General features: G+C 35.0%; 2 protein-coding genes across 2 annotated transcripts; one reads left to right on the top strand and one right to left on the bottom strand.

Moving 5' to 3' along the window:
• Window positions 1-2,213: 2,213 nt before the first annotated feature.
• LOC136808637 (uncharacterized) lies at window positions 2,214-8,557 on the bottom strand. The gene is made up of 15 exons (XM_067065182.1): window positions 8,240-8,557; window positions 7,743-7,832; window positions 7,443-7,502; window positions 6,990-7,292; window positions 6,475-6,827; window positions 6,131-6,309; window positions 5,900-5,999; window positions 5,621-5,710; window positions 5,286-5,525; window positions 5,075-5,192; window positions 4,467-4,558; window positions 4,082-4,289; window positions 3,620-3,784; window positions 3,340-3,470; window positions 2,214-3,130 (listed from the first exon to the last, which is right to left on the bottom strand). Exons 1-15 carry the CDS (start codon window positions 8,487-8,489, stop codon window positions 2,807-2,809), a joined length of 2,703 nt encoding a protein of 900 aa, XP_066921283.1. The 5' UTR covers window positions 8,490-8,557; the 3' UTR covers window positions 2,214-2,806.
• A 9,611-nt stretch (window positions 8,558-18,168) lies between these two features.
• On the top strand, window positions 18,169-19,696 carry LOC136808663 (uncharacterized). Its single transcript, XM_067065211.1, has 3 exons — window positions 18,169-18,181; window positions 18,403-18,516; window positions 19,077-19,696. Exons 1-3 carry the CDS (start codon window positions 18,169-18,171, stop codon window positions 19,694-19,696), a joined length of 747 nt encoding a protein of 248 aa, XP_066921312.1.
• The last annotated feature ends 412 nt before the right edge of the window (window positions 19,697-20,108 follow it).

Raw genomic sequence — 20,108 nt, 5'->3', positions numbered from 1 at the left:
CATGGTTTGATTTCGACCAAATGAAAACGCATTTCCAATTTTTTGTTTTGAGTATAGAAACACGTCAAATAAGGGCTCCCATAGGAGTATCTATGCTATAGTCGATATCATGGTTCGATTTCGACCAAATGAAAACGCATTTCCAATTTTTTGTTTTGAGTATAGAAACACGTCAAATAAGGGCTCCCATAAGAGTATCTATGCTATAGTCGATATCATGGTTCGATTTCGACCAAATGAAAACGCATTTCCAATTTTTTGTTTTGAGTATAGAAACACGTCAAATAAGGGCTCCCATAGGAGTATCTATGCTATAGTCGATATCATGGTTCGATTTCGACCAAATGAAAACGCATTTCCAATTTTTTGTTTTGAGTATAGAAACACGTCAAATAAGGGCTCCCATAAGAGTATCTATGCTATAGTCGATATCATGGTTCGATTTCGACCAAATGAAAACGCATTTCCAATTTTTTGTTTTGAGTATAGAAACACGTCAAATAAGGGCTCCCATAGGAGTATCTATGCTATAGTCGATATCATGGTTCGATTTCGACCAAATGAAAACGCATTTCCAATTTTTTGTTTTGAGTATAGAAACACGTCAAATAAGGGCTCCCATAAGAGTATCTATGCTATAGTCGATATCATGGTTCGATTTCGACCAAATGAAAACGCATTTCCAATTTTTTGTTTTGAGTATAGAAACACGTCAAATAAGGGCTCTCATAAGAGTATCTATGCTATAGTCGATATCATGGTTCGATTTCGACCAAATGAAAACGCATTTCCAATTTTTTGTTTTGAGTATAGAAACACGTCAAATAAGGGCTCCCATAGGAGTATCTATGCTATAGTCGATATCATGGTTCGATTTCGACCAAATGAAAACGCATTTCCAATTTTTTGTTTTGAGTATAGAAACACGTCAAATAAGGGCTCCCATTAGAGTATCTATGCTATAGTCGATATCATGGTTCGATTTCGACCAAATGAAAACGCATTTCCAATTTTTTGTTTTGAGTATAGAAACACGTCAAATAAGGGCTCCCGTAAGAGTATCTATGCTATAGTCGATGTCATGGTTCGATTTCGACCAAATGAAAACGCATTTCCAATTTTTTGTTTTGAGTATAGAAACACGTCAAATAAGGGCTCCCATCAGAGTATCTATGCTATAGTCGATATCATGGTTCGATTTCGACCAAATGAAAACGCATTTCCAATTTTTTGTTTTGAGTATAGAAACACGTCAAATAAGGGCTCCCATAGGAGTATCTATGCTATAGTCGATATCATGGTTCGATTTCGACCAAATGAAAACGCATTTCCAATTTTTTGTTTTGAGTATAGAAACACGTCAAATAAGGGCTCCCATAGGAGTATCTATGCTATAGTCGATATCATGGTTCGATTTCGACCAAATGAAAACGCATTTCCAATTTTTTGTTTTGAGTATAGAAACACGGCGAATTAGGGCTCCTATAAGAGTATCTATGATATAGTCGATATCATGGTCCGATTTTCGCCAATTGAAATCGCATTATTATTTTCTTTGTCGATCCCGAAGTGACCCAAAATTGTTCGAGTACTTTTGGCAGCTATGTAAATTTCAGCAAATTTGATCCCTAGTCACGAATATAAAGCAAATAGAATAATTTAATGTGATTTGTAAACAAATTCTTGTGTACACGATCAAACCCATACAGATAGAGTATTATGTACAAGCAAGCAATATTCATTAGTACTGCTCAGGTGAGCTGAGCTGTGCCTAATGTTTCAAACGAATTGTATCCAATTTGGTAAAGTTTTAGAGATACAGTGGAACCTCTAATTAGCGGACACCATCGGGAAAAGGGGTTAGTGTCTGCCTTTTAGAAACTTTTGATCTCGGAGCTTCAATTTTGAAATTAGGCCATCCCAGGGTGTCGAAAATACAAAATTGGGGTCTAAAGTACTTATCTGCAGACACTAGGCCATAGAAGAACTGGAATCAGAGCTCGAGTTAGTGACTGGCAAGAGGTTAAATCGAGGTGGTGGGTTTGGACTTGGAAGTACCCGTGATTTATGATTTCTTTGGTCCACCTAAATTCGCTGAATGGGTCAAGGGAAAACTGGAAATTTGTAGAAATAATTTGAATAATAAGGCTTACAAGGGCTTGAAATAAAAATATCTAATTTTTTTTTTGATTTTGGACGTCTGTGACCCGTTTGATATTCAATGTCTGCTAATTGGAGAGCTAAAATAGGGGTTTTGGCCATTTCGTGCGATAAAATTTGTCCGCTAATCAGAGGGTCCGATAATTGAGTGTCCGCCTTTTAGAAACTTTTTTATGAGGATTTGACTAGGAAACGGCCGGGGAAAATGAAATTATCCGCTAATCAGAGGTGTCCGCCTTTTAGAGTGTCCGTTAATTAGAGGTTTTACTAAGATTTCAAAGATCATAAAATTATGACGTGGTGATTTATTTTCGATTTCACAATTAAATTAATCAAATTATAACAATGCTTTATCGTAAGAAAAAAAACTGTAGTGTTTACAAGGAGAAAGAACTAGATAAAATTAAATTTAAATACTGTATCTAAAGATACATAGCTTTAAACCCATACAGACGTTCAGATTTAGACTGCTTATTTTTTTTGGCTTAGGGTGGATTAAAAATGCTTTTCATTGTTTCAAAGATCAAAAATCAAACAATTTTCATTTTAGCTATAAAATGCAACTCCTCCCGAATGAATGATGATACTAAATGAAACTATAGACTTTTAAGATAAAGTGGAGCTTCATAGCGTTTTCCTTAGAACTTTATAATAAGCCAATATTTCCTAGCGAAGTTTCTACAAACAACTGTTCTTCTACATCACTTTCATCGTCTGTTGTACTGTATAGGATGCAATGATCATCTTCACTTTCATCTTCACTTTCATTTGTATTCTCATATTTGGATTCACCGTCGGGTGAAAAATGTCGTTGGGGCGGTTCAAAAACTTCAAGTTCTTCAAATTTGCTGAAATATTCCACGCCCATAAATAATTGTTTTTCAAAAAAATTCAATCCCATAGAAAGAAGATTTACTTCAGCTATTTGTAACGGGTCCGCCAAATTCAATTCATTTCGCGAAGATATTTCCTAAAGATAAAATTGTAAAAAGATAGCAAATCTTTCTTGAGATTTTGTACATGGATTAAACACCTCAACCTTCCGTTGTTAAGATTTGATGATTATTTGACAGATTATGCAAGAAAATACTAATTAATGGATAAATATCGTGGGCTAAGGCCTCGTACAGGGCATGTAAAATAAAAAATTTAGAACCCAATAAAAAGGTATAAACTTACATTGCGAATAACTTTTACTCGATTACGATTAAATTTTAAAAAGTTTTCCATGTCTTTCTTGAGGATCGTCTTCTCTTCCTCACATCGCCGCCATCTCATAAAAGCATCTACGATCAGTCTCTTTTCTGTCGCTGTAGTGAAAAAGTTTAAAAATTTAAGTTAAAAGTGTTTATATGTATATACCTGAGATTCTAGAAATCGGATGAGATTTGATCTATTACAATAAAAAGCAATGAGAAATTTTTCAATGAAAATCAGTCATTATGTATCTTAATCTTACCAGAAATTCCATTTGAAGACATCTCGTCAATTGACTTCCAAGGAAATTTCCCATTGAAGCAGTCCTCCATTGCGTGAATCATGGCTTTTTCCCTCAATGCTTTGGTCATTGCATCCTTGACTTTAGTGATCTTACGGCGGATATATGACCTTCTTTTTGAGCGATCTGAAAAGACCAAATAAAGTAACAGTAATAAGAAAAAATCTAAATTCCAAAAGTGAATTTTGGCGTTGTTTACAAAGGTCATTTTTAGGTTTCATATCTTGCTACTAACTCAACATTTGGAAATTTCTTTCATTTTGTGGATAAGTTAAGACGGGGCTTTTAACATGGGGCGATAAAATTAAATTCATCACATCAAGACTCGATTGAATGGCTTTCTCAAAGGCATCAAAACAATGGGATTCTTTTGAAATTCCAATCGTGATGCGAATAAACAAAAAAAATACATTAATATTATACCTCCAACTTTTTTTAAAACTGATTTCCAGTAAGTTTTTTCAAAGAATAGACCTTCAATCTTGTGTTCGATGGTTCCTTTCTGAGATTTCGGTAGCGATGCCTCTAAATCGTCTTTCAATGCCATCACATCCGTTTTAGAGTAAACAAAGTTGTTTTGAGCACAAATCTTTTCGAAATCGTCTTTGTTGACAGCTAAATTACGCACATTCTAAAAATGAAATTTTTAAACAATTATATATAACATAATGTAGTAAAAGAGAGCTGAAGCAAAAATTTCGTCCCTAGCTTCACATTATGCTAATAATAAAAGAAGAGCATACCAGATGTGGTAAACGTTTTCTCGAATATCCCCAAAGATTTTCAGTAACTTAAGGTGCAGCTGTACCTTGATATATTGACTGGTTAATTGAAACGGAAGAGAAATCGTTTTTCGCCAGTTCCAATGCATGGTTAATTCTGTGATTGTTTCTTCCCTTCCTGAATAGCGAGAATTGATAATGGGTCATAAATACTTAGAATATAACGGTGCTTGTTGCTATAATAATTGAGAAAATGATGTGAATATAAAATTTCTAACCTTTGTTTATTTGATTTAACATTACATAATTTGAAAGGCAACATAAAAATATACACGTTTTTTTTATTAGAACCAAGTTTATAAGAACATTCAGGCTGAAATTCGTCGAAAAATTAAGAACATCGTAAGAACATGCCCAGCCTCAGTTTTGAAGAAAATGAGAAGAAACTAAATTTTTTTCCTCTTTTCAAGCAGTTTTAACCGAACTTAGGGATGGATTTTCTAAAATCGAGAGTCAAATAATGTCCAAATTTTGCCAATTTTGCATGATATTGTCGATTTAGAGTAATCTGGAAAATTAAGAACGCTTTAAGAACATTTCAGGCTGAAAAATGCTAAGAAAATAAGCACATCCAGGCTCAGCCAAATTTTAGGTGTTCTAATGAAAAAAAAACGTGTATGGACGTAAATGTTACCTTCTGGTAATTGATACTTTGTTGTGTTGGAACATCGGCCAATATATGAAAAAAATTGTTCTGTCTCTTCTCCAGTTGTCCTTCCAGTATCCTCAAGCCATTGTCCATCCCACTTCATCTAAAGGAAGGAAACATTCAAAAATTGTGTGCCTCATTGTAAAAAAGGAGGGACATAGTATTTTATGGGAATAAAAACTTACAAATAACTTACTTGGCACTCCAAGCTATGACCTTTGGCGTGCATGACGGAAAGGGCAGGGTTTAAATCTTCAGCAATAGACGGCTCAATTCTTTTGGCGAAACCCCAAAGTTTGCACATTACGTCACTCCATGCAAATTCCACTTTCCGAGGCAACATGTGATGTTTCATGATGTACAAAGGATAACCGTATAATTCACCTTGCTTCATGTTCAAAGCAGTTTGGGCAAATCTGTGTCGACAGGTTCCAACCTGAAAGTAACAAATGAATTGCAAGAACGGCTGATTCAACGTAAGATGTATATAACAGACTATATTGCGGTTTTAAGAGAAACAAGTAATGTAACCTCTAATCCAGTTTCGTCCAGTTTTCCTTTTTTCCGACCAACATTCTTGGCAGCAGTCCATTTTCCTCCACACACGTAATCCGAATCGTTCTAAAATTGAAAAAAAAAGGTTTGACAGAGACATTTTTTTCCCATTCACCAAAGTAGTGAAGAAAGAGTTTTTCACTCCTGGAAGATTCCATAAATCTTTTCCACGTCATTATACATCTTCTAACATCAATCGAAGATTATAGCTTTATTGTTCTACTACAGCTTTCAAAAGGGCAAAACACTTCTTACCACATCATGTTTTTTTTTAGAAGGGTAAACTACTTTCAAATAGTCTTTAACAAGGTCGTCTGCTACGATGAAGTTTTTGTAGTATGATTCACGTCTACGACTGGAAAATATCAAAATAAAAACCATTTAGGTTTACAATATTATTTCAACTAATGTTAACTGAATGTTTCACAAACACATTTCAAATTAAAATAATTGTGGTAAAAAGACAGTCAACACATAGTAACCTACTTTCCACCAGATTTGAAGCGATAGAGTTTACAGTTACCATCTACATGGCAACTGTGCTGGGAGATTTCACAGCTAGGACATTGCATCCAATTAAAACCTTTTTTGCCATCAAGTTCGTGCTGTAGGAAACACCATTCTTTAAATGCATGAGCCAGTAATTGCGGGTAAATAGAACCATCCTAAAGAAAAATCAACACCGACATTTGTAAGGATCATGGTCGAAGAACTACGTTGGTTTTCAATCAAACTCTCATTTCATAACAATTAGATTCTATTATTGCTTAGGCACTAAAAATCTACAAATTGCATACTCAGTATTTGAATAGACATATAAATAGCCATACCCTTCCATTCGTGATTGAGATATCATTAAGTGTATCAACAAAAGCCTTCGCAGAAGATCCTGGCATCCTTTTTCGAAAAGAGTCCCAAAACATAAGAAGATCTTCTTCAATGACCGTGTTGAGAGTTTTTGGAGATGTAGGCCAGTAACCAGACCATAACCCACTTTCCAAGTTAAGGGCACGCTGGTGGAATGTACAATTTTGACACGAAAAGGACCATTTATGCAACAGAAATCTCCCTCTTAATCCAATCACCACAACAGTTTCATCCTGGGGAATCCTTGTTAGGGTGGTTACATTTTGTATTTGAAAACAATTACAACATTTTACGTATTCTAATTTGATAAGACGCACTGAAAAGTAAAGGTAAGGAACTGTTGAAACATAGTCATTCAAAGGTTAAATAACGAGCTTAAAATTTCTAACGAAAAGATCAAAACAAAAGATTCAGCTTTCACTAATGACTATCGATATCGCAAAAAAAAAAGAAATACAAATAAACGCTTGGGTTTTACCAGTTTTGGTCAATAAATTTCCTTCTTCTATGACCTGGCAAGGTGACAATGGTATCACTTTTCCTTCGATAAAGGCAATGCGATCGTGTAATGGTTCATGCTGATGAACGTCCTCATCACAGTCACCACACAAGTAGCCACAAGCTCCACAACGAACAACTGGTGGTGAATCTGAGCATCTAAAACATCTGATGGGGCAGAATCGTTTAATTGAAATGGAGAGTAAATCTTCTCTAATATCGAACCATTGTTCCTCGGTGTCTGCCATTCGTTGTGTCCAAGTTTTCTTTCTTGTATTGTTCGCTATTATGAAAATATAATAGATTCTTCATATAACAGAAGCTTGTATTTTAGAATACGACTTCGCTTATTTTCAAGTCAAATGAATTTAAAAGAAAACATGGATTCATACAAAAGTTATTTCATTAAAATATACACAAGTTTCAAACTTACATGGAGTTCTTAAGAAATCTTGGAGAGCTTCTGTGCAGGCTTCAAGTTCATTATCAAATTCTAAAAAAATTTAGGCACTTGTAATGTTGTAAAGAGGATAATGTATATCTATGAAATTTTACTAATGCTGTTGGAGGATATCAGACAAACTTGTTATAATATAAACAACTATAAATATACAGTACATATATTTTGTTAAACTAAAGAAGAAGGGTTACAGTGGATTTTTGTTCGGAGTGTTGTTACTGTTAATATTTATATATATAAGTCATAGAGGAAAAATTAGGAGAAAATCCAAACCTTTATTTGTACTTTCTCCAGAAGCTGTAATTTCAATTTCAGCCCCAATCTCTAAACCAAGTTCAATGCCATTAGTCTCTTCTTCAATGGCTTTAAAAATGAAAAACGAAGGGAACTAATTTTCTCTGATAGATATTATACATCTTCTTTGGGCCCTTCCAAAAATCAAAAAAAGTAGGGTAAATTTTGTACACAGGACTATCTTCAAAAAAGTTAAAAGTTTCCATTTAATAGGGGTCATGATGGAGGATCAATTTTAACAGGAGTTAAGTGCTTTTCCAAAACGGAAAGAGTATAAAGACTGTGCACTGTGCTTCATTTCATACTTACATGATAGGATTGATAAAACTGATCAAATTAAAAAACATTTATATAAGGTAAAAAGCCACCCTCCTAGTACGAAAAGGGTTGAAGGTATATACAATAGAAAATAAAGAAACACTTTGAGATATCCAGATATTGAAAGTTCAGATTCTCACAAATTCCCGAAAAATTACCCTGTTCTTTTTTCTTCTTCTTTCTTCTTGTTTGGCTCTGATTCTTTTCTTTATACACTCTATTACCATTGCAGTCATACTGGTAAGTTATGAACCGCTTTTTCCTGGGTTTCTTTCTGGCAGGGGAAGGGGCCAAAAACTTCAGCAGTTCTGCTTCAGTTTCATCTAAAATATTGGAGTTTGAGGTCGAATCACTATTTATATATTCAGTGAGAATTTTTTCAGCATCATCTAAATCTGTTGTATCCATTTGAAAACTAAAAAGAATCAAACTATTTATTTATGTAATGTTACCAAGGAAATGAAAATCTAATTGTTACGAAAGTCAGTGTGGCTGAATTGCTTGGATAGCCCCTAATCAGTTCAAATAGAATATCATTTCCCAAGATTATAGTTAGTTAGCTCTAGAGGGTGAAAACAAAGAAAAAGGGTATTAAATTTTACAATCCCAAGCATGTCTTGTATATATTTTAGGGTTGAAATAGTAGTAAGGGTTATTTTATATACTGTTTTCAGGGTTTAGATTTTAACTGTTTCTTGTGAATGTCTGGAAATGTTTAGTGTTAGAACTATGTTTGTTTTTGAAGAGAGAAAGTGTCTCATTTAAAGTTAAGTCATGTTGCAAAACCAAAAATCACAAACACCATTAACAATCATGTCCTCTGTGTAATATTTCAGTTACAACCATTTACTGGGCAGTCCTTGACAAATGTGAAGACTTTAACAACAAATGAGTGAATGGGTTTCCCATTATGGGAAAATAGTGGTTCTGCTTTATTTTTTTAATAAACAAATTACATACGTATGTACATTTCCTGGGTATCCTAAAAATCAAAATAAAAACACTATAAAAATAGCATCTTCAGAAATTTCGTTAAGAAGAATGAGGCTGAGAGTTTAGCACAAATATTAGGTTAAGACTTAGTGAAATTGTGTGGCAGTTGCAACTAGAAATAGTTTAGTTTGTAAAATAAAAAATAATGCTATAAAAAGTATAAAAAAATTATATATATAATAAGTTAATTCAAAAATAGATACAGAAATATTCGAAAAGTCAACATACCCTGACATGCGGTTGCCCTTATCAAATATAGCAGTAAATCAGACTATTTTTCATGTCCATGTTGAGTTTTAAATTGACTAGCAGGAATGTCTATCCTGTTTTGTTTTTAACAGGTTCCCCTTTTTGTAAAGGTGCTCCATTCTTCCAACCTTGTGATGAGTTGCCCTCGTAGAATGTGTTAACTCGTGAATGTCCAGTTGGGCAGTAATAAATGAAATCATTATCAGTAGTTAAATATTGAAAATTTGAAGAGTTGATTGCAGGCATGATTCTTCTCCAAGTGCAAAATTGATAAATTCAATCATGAGTAATTACTTTGTCCATTATACATATTTTTTCAAATTAACTGTTTGAACTGAAAAAAACAACAAAAGAACAAAAGAACAAATATGTAAGCTACAAAATACAGCTACAGGGCTGGAAAATTATACTAAGGGTAATTTTGGTTATGGCATAAAAAGTTCTTACTTATGTCAGGGATATGTTATAGCGGAGCTGGATGAAGGACGAGAATTCCTTAGCGGATTGCTCCTTTGTCTTTTCTATTGTAAACTGTTCATAATAGAAATCCATCTCTGTCCCTGTTTTTATAAGAAAAATGAAGCAGACAAAGTATTCATGCAGTACGTTTGCATATATTTTGCTATGATGTTCCCACTTTTCATCAAAATAATATTTGCAAAAGATATATACCCCAAAAGCTTCTTTGTAAATGAAATATAATTTGATCAGCGTGTGTTATGAATTTGAGAAGCTTTCATGATTTCTCTTTAAAAATTTTGGATGTAATTATTTTGACAAATATTGTTTCAATTGACTTGAAACTTTTTCCATAATCAGACATACCAACTTGCTATTTGAAAAAATCAGTTAGAAAGTGAGGCACCCCGCGGTGCAGCGCGGTATTTCAAATGAAAAAGAGCTATTTATAATCTTACAGAAGAAATTTCTTATAACTTTACTAATGAAAACAATGTTTTTCATTTTTTTAAATTGTCATTCACCAATGTTTTACAGACCCTCTTGATAATTAATAGTTTTTAATCGTGAACAATAAATGCAGCAGCAGAATCATTGGCTAAAAAGAAATCCAAATTTCACGAATTTCTAATTAAAAAAGTTTAATTTCATATCAAATTTTAATGTCAGGGACAGAGATAGAACAAGGCATTTCAAATGTGCCTTATCCAGCTCCGCTATAACATATCCCTGCTTATGTCAACTGTGGTATTAATACAATAATGACCGGTTAGTGAGGGCTGTACTGAGAAATATTGCCCGAGGTTGTGGCGTTGACCGAGGGCAATATTTTCAGTACAGCCCGAAAAAAACCGGTCATTATTGTATTTGCTAAGCGTTTCCTTCAACTTTTATTGATTTTTAGCACTTTATCCAGGAAAAATAGCGAAATAAAGCAGAAAAAAACAAGCGAAAAGAGATAAAAAATTGCTATAATTTCTGACGTCAGAAATAAAAAATGAGAGAAATGATGTCAACGCATTGTTCATTTTCCTTTGAAAAAGTGACGTCACAATGAATTTTCCTAACGACGGGCAACTCTAGACAATGTAGGCCCGTCGTCATGCGAAAAGAACCAATTGCATTGTGCAAAAAGCCATGTAGCCCACTTCGAAAAAGTAACCGGTTAACAATGTCCAATAATCAACAGTGCTGTCAATAGCAATCATGTTATCATTCATATAACATAATATCATGTTTATCATGTTGAACATTATAAAAATGTGATACACACAGGAAAATGAGCCAATATACTCATGTTCTTTTAATATGATCACATGACAAAATAATATTGAGTTTTTTGCCTGTTAATATTATTTTCTTGCTTCATTTCTGTGCGGCTGCTTTGAGTTCGCCTGTTGTTGTCTGCCGATGCCGTGATCAGACCTTTTGTAGCGTTCCTTGCACTGAGACAAAACATGGGACGGCAATTTGACCACCATTTTACCGAACCTCCAAAGTCATTTGATTTGAGTTAATGAACGGCGTATTAAAAAATACACAAAAACAAATTTTGCTGTAAAAGAGATTTATAAACAGTAAGTGAAAATACAGACCAGATATTAACCAGTCCCATGTTTCTACCCAATCCTCCCAAGTTAGAGCAGTTGAGTGCTAAATTTTTGTACTGATGTGACAGGGGCAATATAGTCTCCACCTAGACTAATTTGTATTTATTTTTGGTTGAGTTGCAGGAGGCTCTGACACGTCGTCAACACTTTGTTTTGGACTGACTACACACAAGTCTCCTCACATCTTCCTCACATCACATGGTATGGGTTGATGACCTGGGCGATGCAAAGCTTCAGTCGTCACTTGCGTGCCAAGTGAGCCGATGCAATTGGGGGAATCAAACCTCAGCCGCCTGAGCAGAAACCAAAGGTCAATGTCAATGACCACTATACCACAGTGCCTGTGGGTGGCTGTGGTGACTGTGTATAAATAATACCGTGAAGTTGGGTAACTTTTGCATCAGTGGAGGCTAACATGCACAGTGTAGCTGGAACCTCGATATTCCAGGATTAGAAAAAGCTATACCTGTTATCTATTTTCTTTAAAGAATCAACAAGCCATCAACATCGAAAAATTCCACACATTTCCTCAGAAACTTTTAAAATCATCTGCCATTATGACTTTCTTGAAGCCGTTCCGAAATTAACCAATCGGGTTATGTATCGGAATTCCTATGGGAGTTCTTTTCCGAAATTTGTAAAATAGCTAAGTTGGCCAAAAAACTTTTCCCGGGGGTTTGAGGCAAAACAAAACTGATATCATTTGTTTTTTATTTAACCATATATTTAAATTTGGGCTCATAAATACTTAAATAAATGAGTTAATAATATTCAATATACTATTTGTATCTCTTAGAAAATAAACACTTACAGAAAGACATTGTTTATCATTTGAAATACCCCCCGTATTTGGACCATTCTATTGTGGGCGGAAATTAAGTAGCACCCTCAGTGCAAGATTGCCGCCTCATCTTTATTTGCCCGCGCGAAAATGCGAGCTAATCTTTTTTTTCTCGCGCGCTCGAGGGGAAAAGGAAAGTGATTGATATTCTTTGAAGGAAAAACGTCAGAAACAAACCCAAAGACCAAAATATGTATTTTGTTGTTGAGAATCGATCCTGTGAAGATGAAAAAATTTTTGCTTTGCGTTTTTTTCGGAACGCTGAAAAACTCTAATTTCGATCTTCCTTCAAGGTAAAGAGGTTGCGAGATTTGGGTTAGCGAGGCAAAAATTGCTAAAAAGCTGGTAAAATCGTAATCCTCAAAAATCAAGTTCCAGCCTCACTGATGCATAGCCCTCAAAGAAATGACCTGGCAGCCTCTGGCACTGGCTGGCTGGTCATTATTAAAAATACAACTACGCAGCTCCTCTCGCAGCTCTACTACTCTACCGTTTTTGTTTTGATTTGACTTTGTATTGTAATGACCAGCCAGGTCTTTCATTTGAGGGCTAAGCATGTTTGTCTCCACTGATGCAAAAGTTACCCGATCCCCCCGCCCGATCTCCACATATATCATTACTGTATTATATTATGTTGTATGAAAACAAAACCAAATTTCAATGATAAAATCTTACTTTAAAAAGATCGAATATTACATGTGTAAATTTCTCTTAAAAGTAAAAGTCATACAAAAGTGCAATGATGGTTAAAATCCATCCAAAAATCCATTCAACGATCAATCCAAATTAATCATGATTAAAGAATTCACTACTTTCGGTACCATTTTTGATTAATTTTGTAGCCTGTATTTCTTTACTCTCTTTTCGAAAGTAAAAGTATAGTTCGAGGCTAATGGAAAGATCCTGTAAGGTGTTGTAAGTAAACCTACCAGCAATAGAGTGAGTGATTAGGTACAGGCTAAAACATTCCCGAGCAGGAGATCATATCAAATCAACGTATTATGTTAATTCGACAAAGAACGGATTTAACATTATATGTTAAAACGCTTAAAGAATTGCAATTTACATATTATGTTAAAACTGCCGTCGATTATAAGTGGTCTTCCTTAAAGTCGTCTTCTTCTATAGAAAAGAAATTATGAATGTGTTTCTATTCGGTACTCAAATGAATCAATGACTTAAATCACAGTACATAATATACATAATACGAAAATAATTGGAATTTTTACCAGTCAGTTTTTACTAGCTTGCTTCGCGAATTCGAAGACGTTTTCAATTTCATGTCTTCTTATTTCGCCATAGGCTGCTTCAATACTCGGTAAATCAATCACGATGTACGCTGATTAAGAAAGAAGATAGATATCAATGTAGTGAATGGCTTGTCACTTAAATTCGTAGTATGTATGCTAAATTCTATCAAATGCAGCAGAAAGAATATACCTTGTTCTTTCTTTGATGATGTAGGTTTGTTTTCGTTAATAACGCTTGGTCTCGTGATCTAAATGTTTATTTATAAACATGTTTTTATATAATGCAATACTTTTGATTAGACTTAGCTTTGTTATCGTTTGAAACCATCAACGCCGGAGGGGTTACTTAGGCAAGAGAAGCAGGGCGGAATATGCCACCTTTAAGGGTCGGAAAAAAAGGAAATTTAAACTTTTTGCTCCCTGAAAGATCAAAGTTTGATCAAATTTCAACTTTTTGCTACTTGAAAGACCAAATTAGTCCCAATGAGGGTCGTAAAATTCACCAAATTTTAGTAAATTTTCTCTTTTAGTCCCGCTAAGGATCCGAGGGTCGAAAGTTGGGTGGTACACACCCATCATCTCGCAACCCTTACCCCCGGGCAGTGAAAAAGATTACGCTTCTGTTATTCTTTCAGCTTCAAGGACCATCTCTTCAAAATCGCTTTCAATCTCATCACTGCCGTCACTGTAATGCTTGAAATTGTATTCGAATTCAGATTCCGAGGAGGAAGATTCGTACTCAGACGGATCATTAGACAAACTTTCCGCGTTGGAAATGTCAATGGTTGTATCAATGTCAATTGTATCATTTTTGTCAAATGATTTTTGTGGAAGCGACTCGGTATTGTACTCGAACTCAGATTCCGAGGAGAAAGATTCGTACTCAGACGGATCATTAGACAAACTTTCGTTGGAGGATTTATCGTTTTTGTCAAATGGTTCTAGTGAAAGCGACTCGGTGTGCTGGTTCTTTCATCCTAGAATCGATATAGAAGACCATATGAAACTATGTTGGGTTAATTTGATGTTTTCTTTGAATATGCTAAATGTAACGATATTTATAAGAAAAGATAACGTCAAGCCAGACTCTGTTCAAGCATACCTGTGTTAACTTTTTGGTGTTTTTCTTTGTTTAAGTTTTGTTCTATTCCTCTAAGCGCTCGGTCATACTCTTCACTTGCTAGTTTCATTTCTGCCTCTTCATCTGTTGTTTCCTCTGGAAGGGAATCCGTTAATTATTAGATACTATTTTTTTTTTAATTACATAAAGGTTTAGGAAATTTTAGGAAGTGCCCGTCCTGTAGAAAATTGAACTTTATTAGAACGTTTTAGCTAAAATCAATTCGGGAATCAGTTCCTTTTGGTTGATCAAAGATGTCATTGGCTTAATACTGTTCGATTTTGACCGATTTTTTTATATCGAAAAAGAAAAAAAGGAGAAAAGTATTTTGTTCCTTTAAAAAGACAGTAGTGGTACTAGTGGTACGACGCCGAAATGTAGACCTTTCGTCGTGCGTTGTGATTTTCCACTTAGATGTCTTGAAATAGTTGTTTGTGTTTTTACCTAATGGGATGTAATTAATGTGATAATTATTTTCTGCCATTTTTCACTCGTCTTGACATAGATATCTAAAAATTAATGATATTAATTAATCCCTAAAATGTCAATCAAAAACCAAATCCCCAGAGGGACCTGTCAATCATTTTTTGAGGCTCTCCGAGACTTTACTTAGGGAGTTAAAATTTAGTTAAAAGGTTCATTAAACGTTAAATTTTCTGATACAATATGGTATTCGTAAGGAAGCGAACGCAAAGGCTTCTGAAGACTTTCAAAGACTGCTTTTTGAAAAATTAATGATCTGATCAAGACTCGAACCATCAGCCATAAATTTACCATTGGTCCACTTAATAAATAGATGGATGTCATGTCAACTTCCAACTTGTAGGCCCCTTGGTTATGATCAGGGATTCCTTACTGTCCTTATGATCATACGATCTCCCCATCCCATAAAAGCTAAATATTAAGAAAGTTAAAGAAAAAATGTTGTTTACCTGAGTGGACGAAAAAATCCCAAATCTCCTTTCGTTAGAAAAGAATCATGAGCCAACTTTCAAGGATTCTAACTTTCAAGTCATACGTCTCGTACTTCCAGTACTTCAATGATTTGCAAACAACAACAAAAAAGTTAAAAAAATGGTGAGAACTTCTCGATTCTATACCATTTTGCCTTCGTGTCTATTTAGTGCCAACGAAAATTTTATGGTTCAACCAAAATTTTACTAATCAACCAAAATTTTACTATCCAACGAAATATTTTACTATTCAACGAAATATTTTACTATTTAGTGCCAACGAAAATATTATGGTTCAACCAAAATTTTACTATTTAACCCAAATCTTACTATTCAACCAAATTTTACTATTCAACCAAATATTTTTCTTTCGTAACGTAGGAGATTCCCATTCCCGGACTAAGATTCCACTTGCTACTTGAAAACGGACGAGGGTTTGTTTGTTCTGACTGGCTTAGATTCTCAGACTAAGATTCCTGGCGTCACTGGTGGATACGCGGATCTCTGGATTTGTTGTTTTTTTTCTAGGGTATTTTATCCTAACTATACTATCGATTTTATCTTATTTAGAATAATTCATCCTATTTAGGCTAAATACCCGCATTTATCCTAATTTGCAATAGTAGTCGACTGTTTAAGTGGCAAGTGGAATCTTAGTCCGGGAAGCGGAGTGGCCCAGGCTCGAAACCCACCGTGTTACTACGATAAGTGAATGTACCTTCACCCAGGTCAACTCATGCTGTGCGAGGAGAATTGGGTACCATTACTCTGATACAAGAGTATGGCATCGTGTTGTGCTGTGGCACTCATGAGGTTCGGCCTCCCGTGAGCATTGCTCTCTTCCCAGTGTCGTTCGAGTGTCACAGTATACAACGTCATATGGCTTATCAGTTCGCAACTGTATGTAAGGTGATAAGGTCGTCGCGATGTCTGTCAGCGCTGTGACTCGTACTTTCTTATGGGGTGGGATCCATTCCGAAAGCTATCAGAGGGCACATCTCTAATCGGAATTTCAAGTGATGCTTTTTGGTAATGGTTGAAAGAAAAATATTTCGTAGTAAAAAATTTGGTTAAATAGTAAAAATTTTGGTTGAATAGTAAAAATTTGGTTGAATAGTAAAAATTTGGTTGAATAGTAAAAATTTTGGTTGAATAGTAAAAATTTGGTTGAATAGTAAAATTTTGGTTGAATAGTAAAATATTGGTTGAATAATAAAAATTTTGGTTGAATAGTAAAAATTTGGTTAAATAGTAAAAATTTTGGTTGAATAGTAAAAATTTGGTTGAATAGTAAAATTTTGGTTGAATAATAAAAATTTTGGTTGAATAGTAAAAATTTGGGTTGAATTGTAAAAATTTGGTTGAACCATAAAATTTTCGTTGGCACTAAATAGGAAAATATTTCGTTGGATAGTAAAATTTTGGTTGAATAGTAAAAATTTGGTTGAACCATAAAATTTTCGTTGGCACTAAATAGTAAAATATTTCGTTAAATAGTAAAATATTTCGTTGGATAAAATTTGGGTTGAATAGTAAAAATTTGGTTGAACCATAAAATTTTCGTTGGCACTAAATAGTAAACTTTTCTAATTTGTATATAAGGCGACATTTCATGTAAAAAATATATACCTTAGGGTGACATTTTCTTTAAGGCGACATTTTCGTGTCGCCTCAACGTTTTTTGCTTTTATTCTGACCGAATTGTCGCCTTTAAGTGTATTTACGATAAACCAAAGGAAAGATATGGCTCCAGAGATCATTCAAACCTTACCCTGAATTTTGAATACGCTTTCAGAGTTCAAAATTGCTAACTCTATTTTCGGGGGGTATATTCATAATGGCAAAAAATACGTCTCTTGGGCGACACCAATTTAAACTATCTATTTCGTCTTAACGGCGACTTTTATTTTGACCATATTAGGAATTATGATAACCTTGGGTCCCATTCTTCCTGTTTTAAAGGCCTTTCAATACATTGAGTCTATAGCCTGGGAGCTAAAGTTAATCTTTCAAGATATAAGCCTTTTTTGGGGACCGTGGCTTGCAAGTCGAAGTAAAATGTGTTTGTCCAAGAAAACCGGGAAATGAACCAAGCTGGCACGTTTTACTCCCGGCTGGTTTTTGTTGAGCCATTATGATGGACCAACTCGGCGTACAGACCAGGATAGGAATCTTNTCATGGTAAAATCTCGTATCTATCTAAAAATAGAAAGCATTGCGTAATGGTAGGCAAATGCAGTGATGTGATTGGCCTATCGCATTTATACCACTATCGAGTATTTCTATAAAGGTGAAGAGGAAAAGGATAATTACAAGGTCTCAAAAGAAGGTTGTCTATTGCTCATTCCGACATTTTAAATTTTCTGGGGGTTTTGTTGTTTGGAATTGATTAACTAACAGTTAGGTAGGGTCAGGGTTGCTAGTAACGGCTTGTCACTGTGCCGGGTGCATACTCGGCGCCTTGGGCCCCGCAGGGTTGCTAGTAACGGCTCGAATTTCAGTCAGGTTATAAGTCGATGTCGGAATGAGCAATAGACAACCTTCTTTTGAGACCTTGTAATTATCCTCTCCCAGGTGAAGAGGGTGTAAGGCGTATCTAGAAGGCGTCGAAAATGGATTTCATGGGTTCTGGCTGGTTGTGTGGGCCTGTGCTGTGTGTATGGTGTATGTAGTACTGTGCAGTGGTGTGGTTATGTGGTCTACCTTTGGCTTGGGGCCTTGGGAATTAAAAAGAAATAGATAAGAGCTTGTACAGCTTGTACAGCTTGTACTTTATTGGAAAATGACATTGATATCATGCTAGGATCCGAATCGCACTTATCGATCATGTAACATCTTCAATTCAGAATTTCTACCAGAGCACTACACAGCCTCAAGGCAAGATAGAGCAGACGGAAAAGGAGGTGTTATTATTATCTACAAAGTCAGCTTGTTGGTTGAAGAAATTAAACAAAAATCAGGTGAAATCATTTCCATTAAAGTAAAAACATTTGAAAAGCCGATATTACTGACAGCATGTTATAGATCAACGCAAAGCACAAAAGAACAAGATCAACAACTTATAAACAGTTTGGAGCAAATAATCTCTAAACACAAAAACATACCAGTATGGATTGGCGGAGACTTTAATTTGCCGGACATCAACTGGGATTCAAAAGAAATCGCTACAAATCACTACTCAAAAGAGACAAATGAAAATTTTTTAAATCTCTTTGATACGTTAAACCTTACCCAACACGTAAACTTTACCACACGTAAAAATCAGTACTGATCTCTTCCTAACCAACCGTCCAGGTTTGATAGAACGTTGTGAACGCCCCCGGCTTTGGAGATCACGATACAGCAGTATATCAGATATTTATGTCACCCTACCAAAATTAAAACCTATTCAACGCAAAATAATATTTGGAAGAGGGCAAACTTAACAGCTTTAAAAGACCAAGTACAGAATAAGATAAACAGATTATTGAAATTGAATCAACCGCAACATCAATAAACACTTTATGGTTTCAATTCAAAGACATTCTTCAGACAGCTCAAGATGCACATGTTCCAAACAAAAATGACATCTCAAGATACACCCAACCTTGGTTCAATAGAGATTGGAACGTGCTACCCGAAAGAAAAAAGACGTTACCGAGTATACAAACGTACAAAACTTGTAAGGACTATGACAAATACATTCTTGCAGAAAAGGAAGCTAGAAAGACATGCGACAACGCCTATAACAATTACATCCGAGACAAAGTACTCAGCGATAAAAGAACACTAAAAGATTCTTCTCCTTTTATAAAAGCAAAAAAGACAAACATTGTTGGAGTCAGTCCGCTGTTAGACAATAACGGGCAAATTCAAACAGAAGATCTTAGCATTGCAGAGACACTGAATAAACAGTTTTCTAGTGTTTTCTCTGCCGATGATGGAATATCACCCGAAATTAACGACCCACAAGGCCCTCCAATTGGAAAAATTACCTTTACCAAAAATGGCATCACCAAACTCTTAAAAGACCTTGATCCAAATAAAGCAAGCGGACCAGATGGAATATCAACAAGGATCTTAAAAGAATGTGCTGACGAGATTTCAGACTTTCTCTCTTATTGTTACAGCATCATTACAACAAAGGAAAAGTACCAATGATTGGAAACAAGCTAATATCACCCCGCTATACAAAGGTGGAAACAAAAATCGTTCAAAGCCTGAGAACTATCGACCCGTTAGTTTGACTTCTACAACTTGTAAAATCATGGAACACATCATACATAGTCACGTAATGTCTCATTTTGACCGAACAAAGATACTCTCCAATAGCCAGCACGGATTCAGAAAACATAGATCTTGTGAAACCCAACTGATCCAAACAGTTCATGACATTGCTAAAGCAATTAATGACAAAGAACAAATTGATTCCATCTTGCTTGATTTAGCAAGGCCTTTGACAAGGTTGGGGCACAGGAAACTCATACTGAAATTGAAACATTACGGTATAAACGGTGACATTCTAAACGGATACAGACTTCTCCATGATAAACTCAATGTGTCGTTGTTCGAG

The sequence above is a fragment of the Clytia hemisphaerica genome, unplaced genomic scaffold, assembly GCF_902728285.1.
Source record: "Clytia hemisphaerica strain Z4C2 unplaced genomic scaffold, Clytia hemisphaerica genome assembly, whole genome shotgun sequence".
Taxonomy (NCBI): domain Eukaryota; kingdom Metazoa; phylum Cnidaria; class Hydrozoa; order Leptothecata; family Clytiidae; genus Clytia; species Clytia hemisphaerica.
Note: the sequence above shows the minus strand (reverse complement) of the source record. Positions and strands in the feature narration are given on the sequence as shown.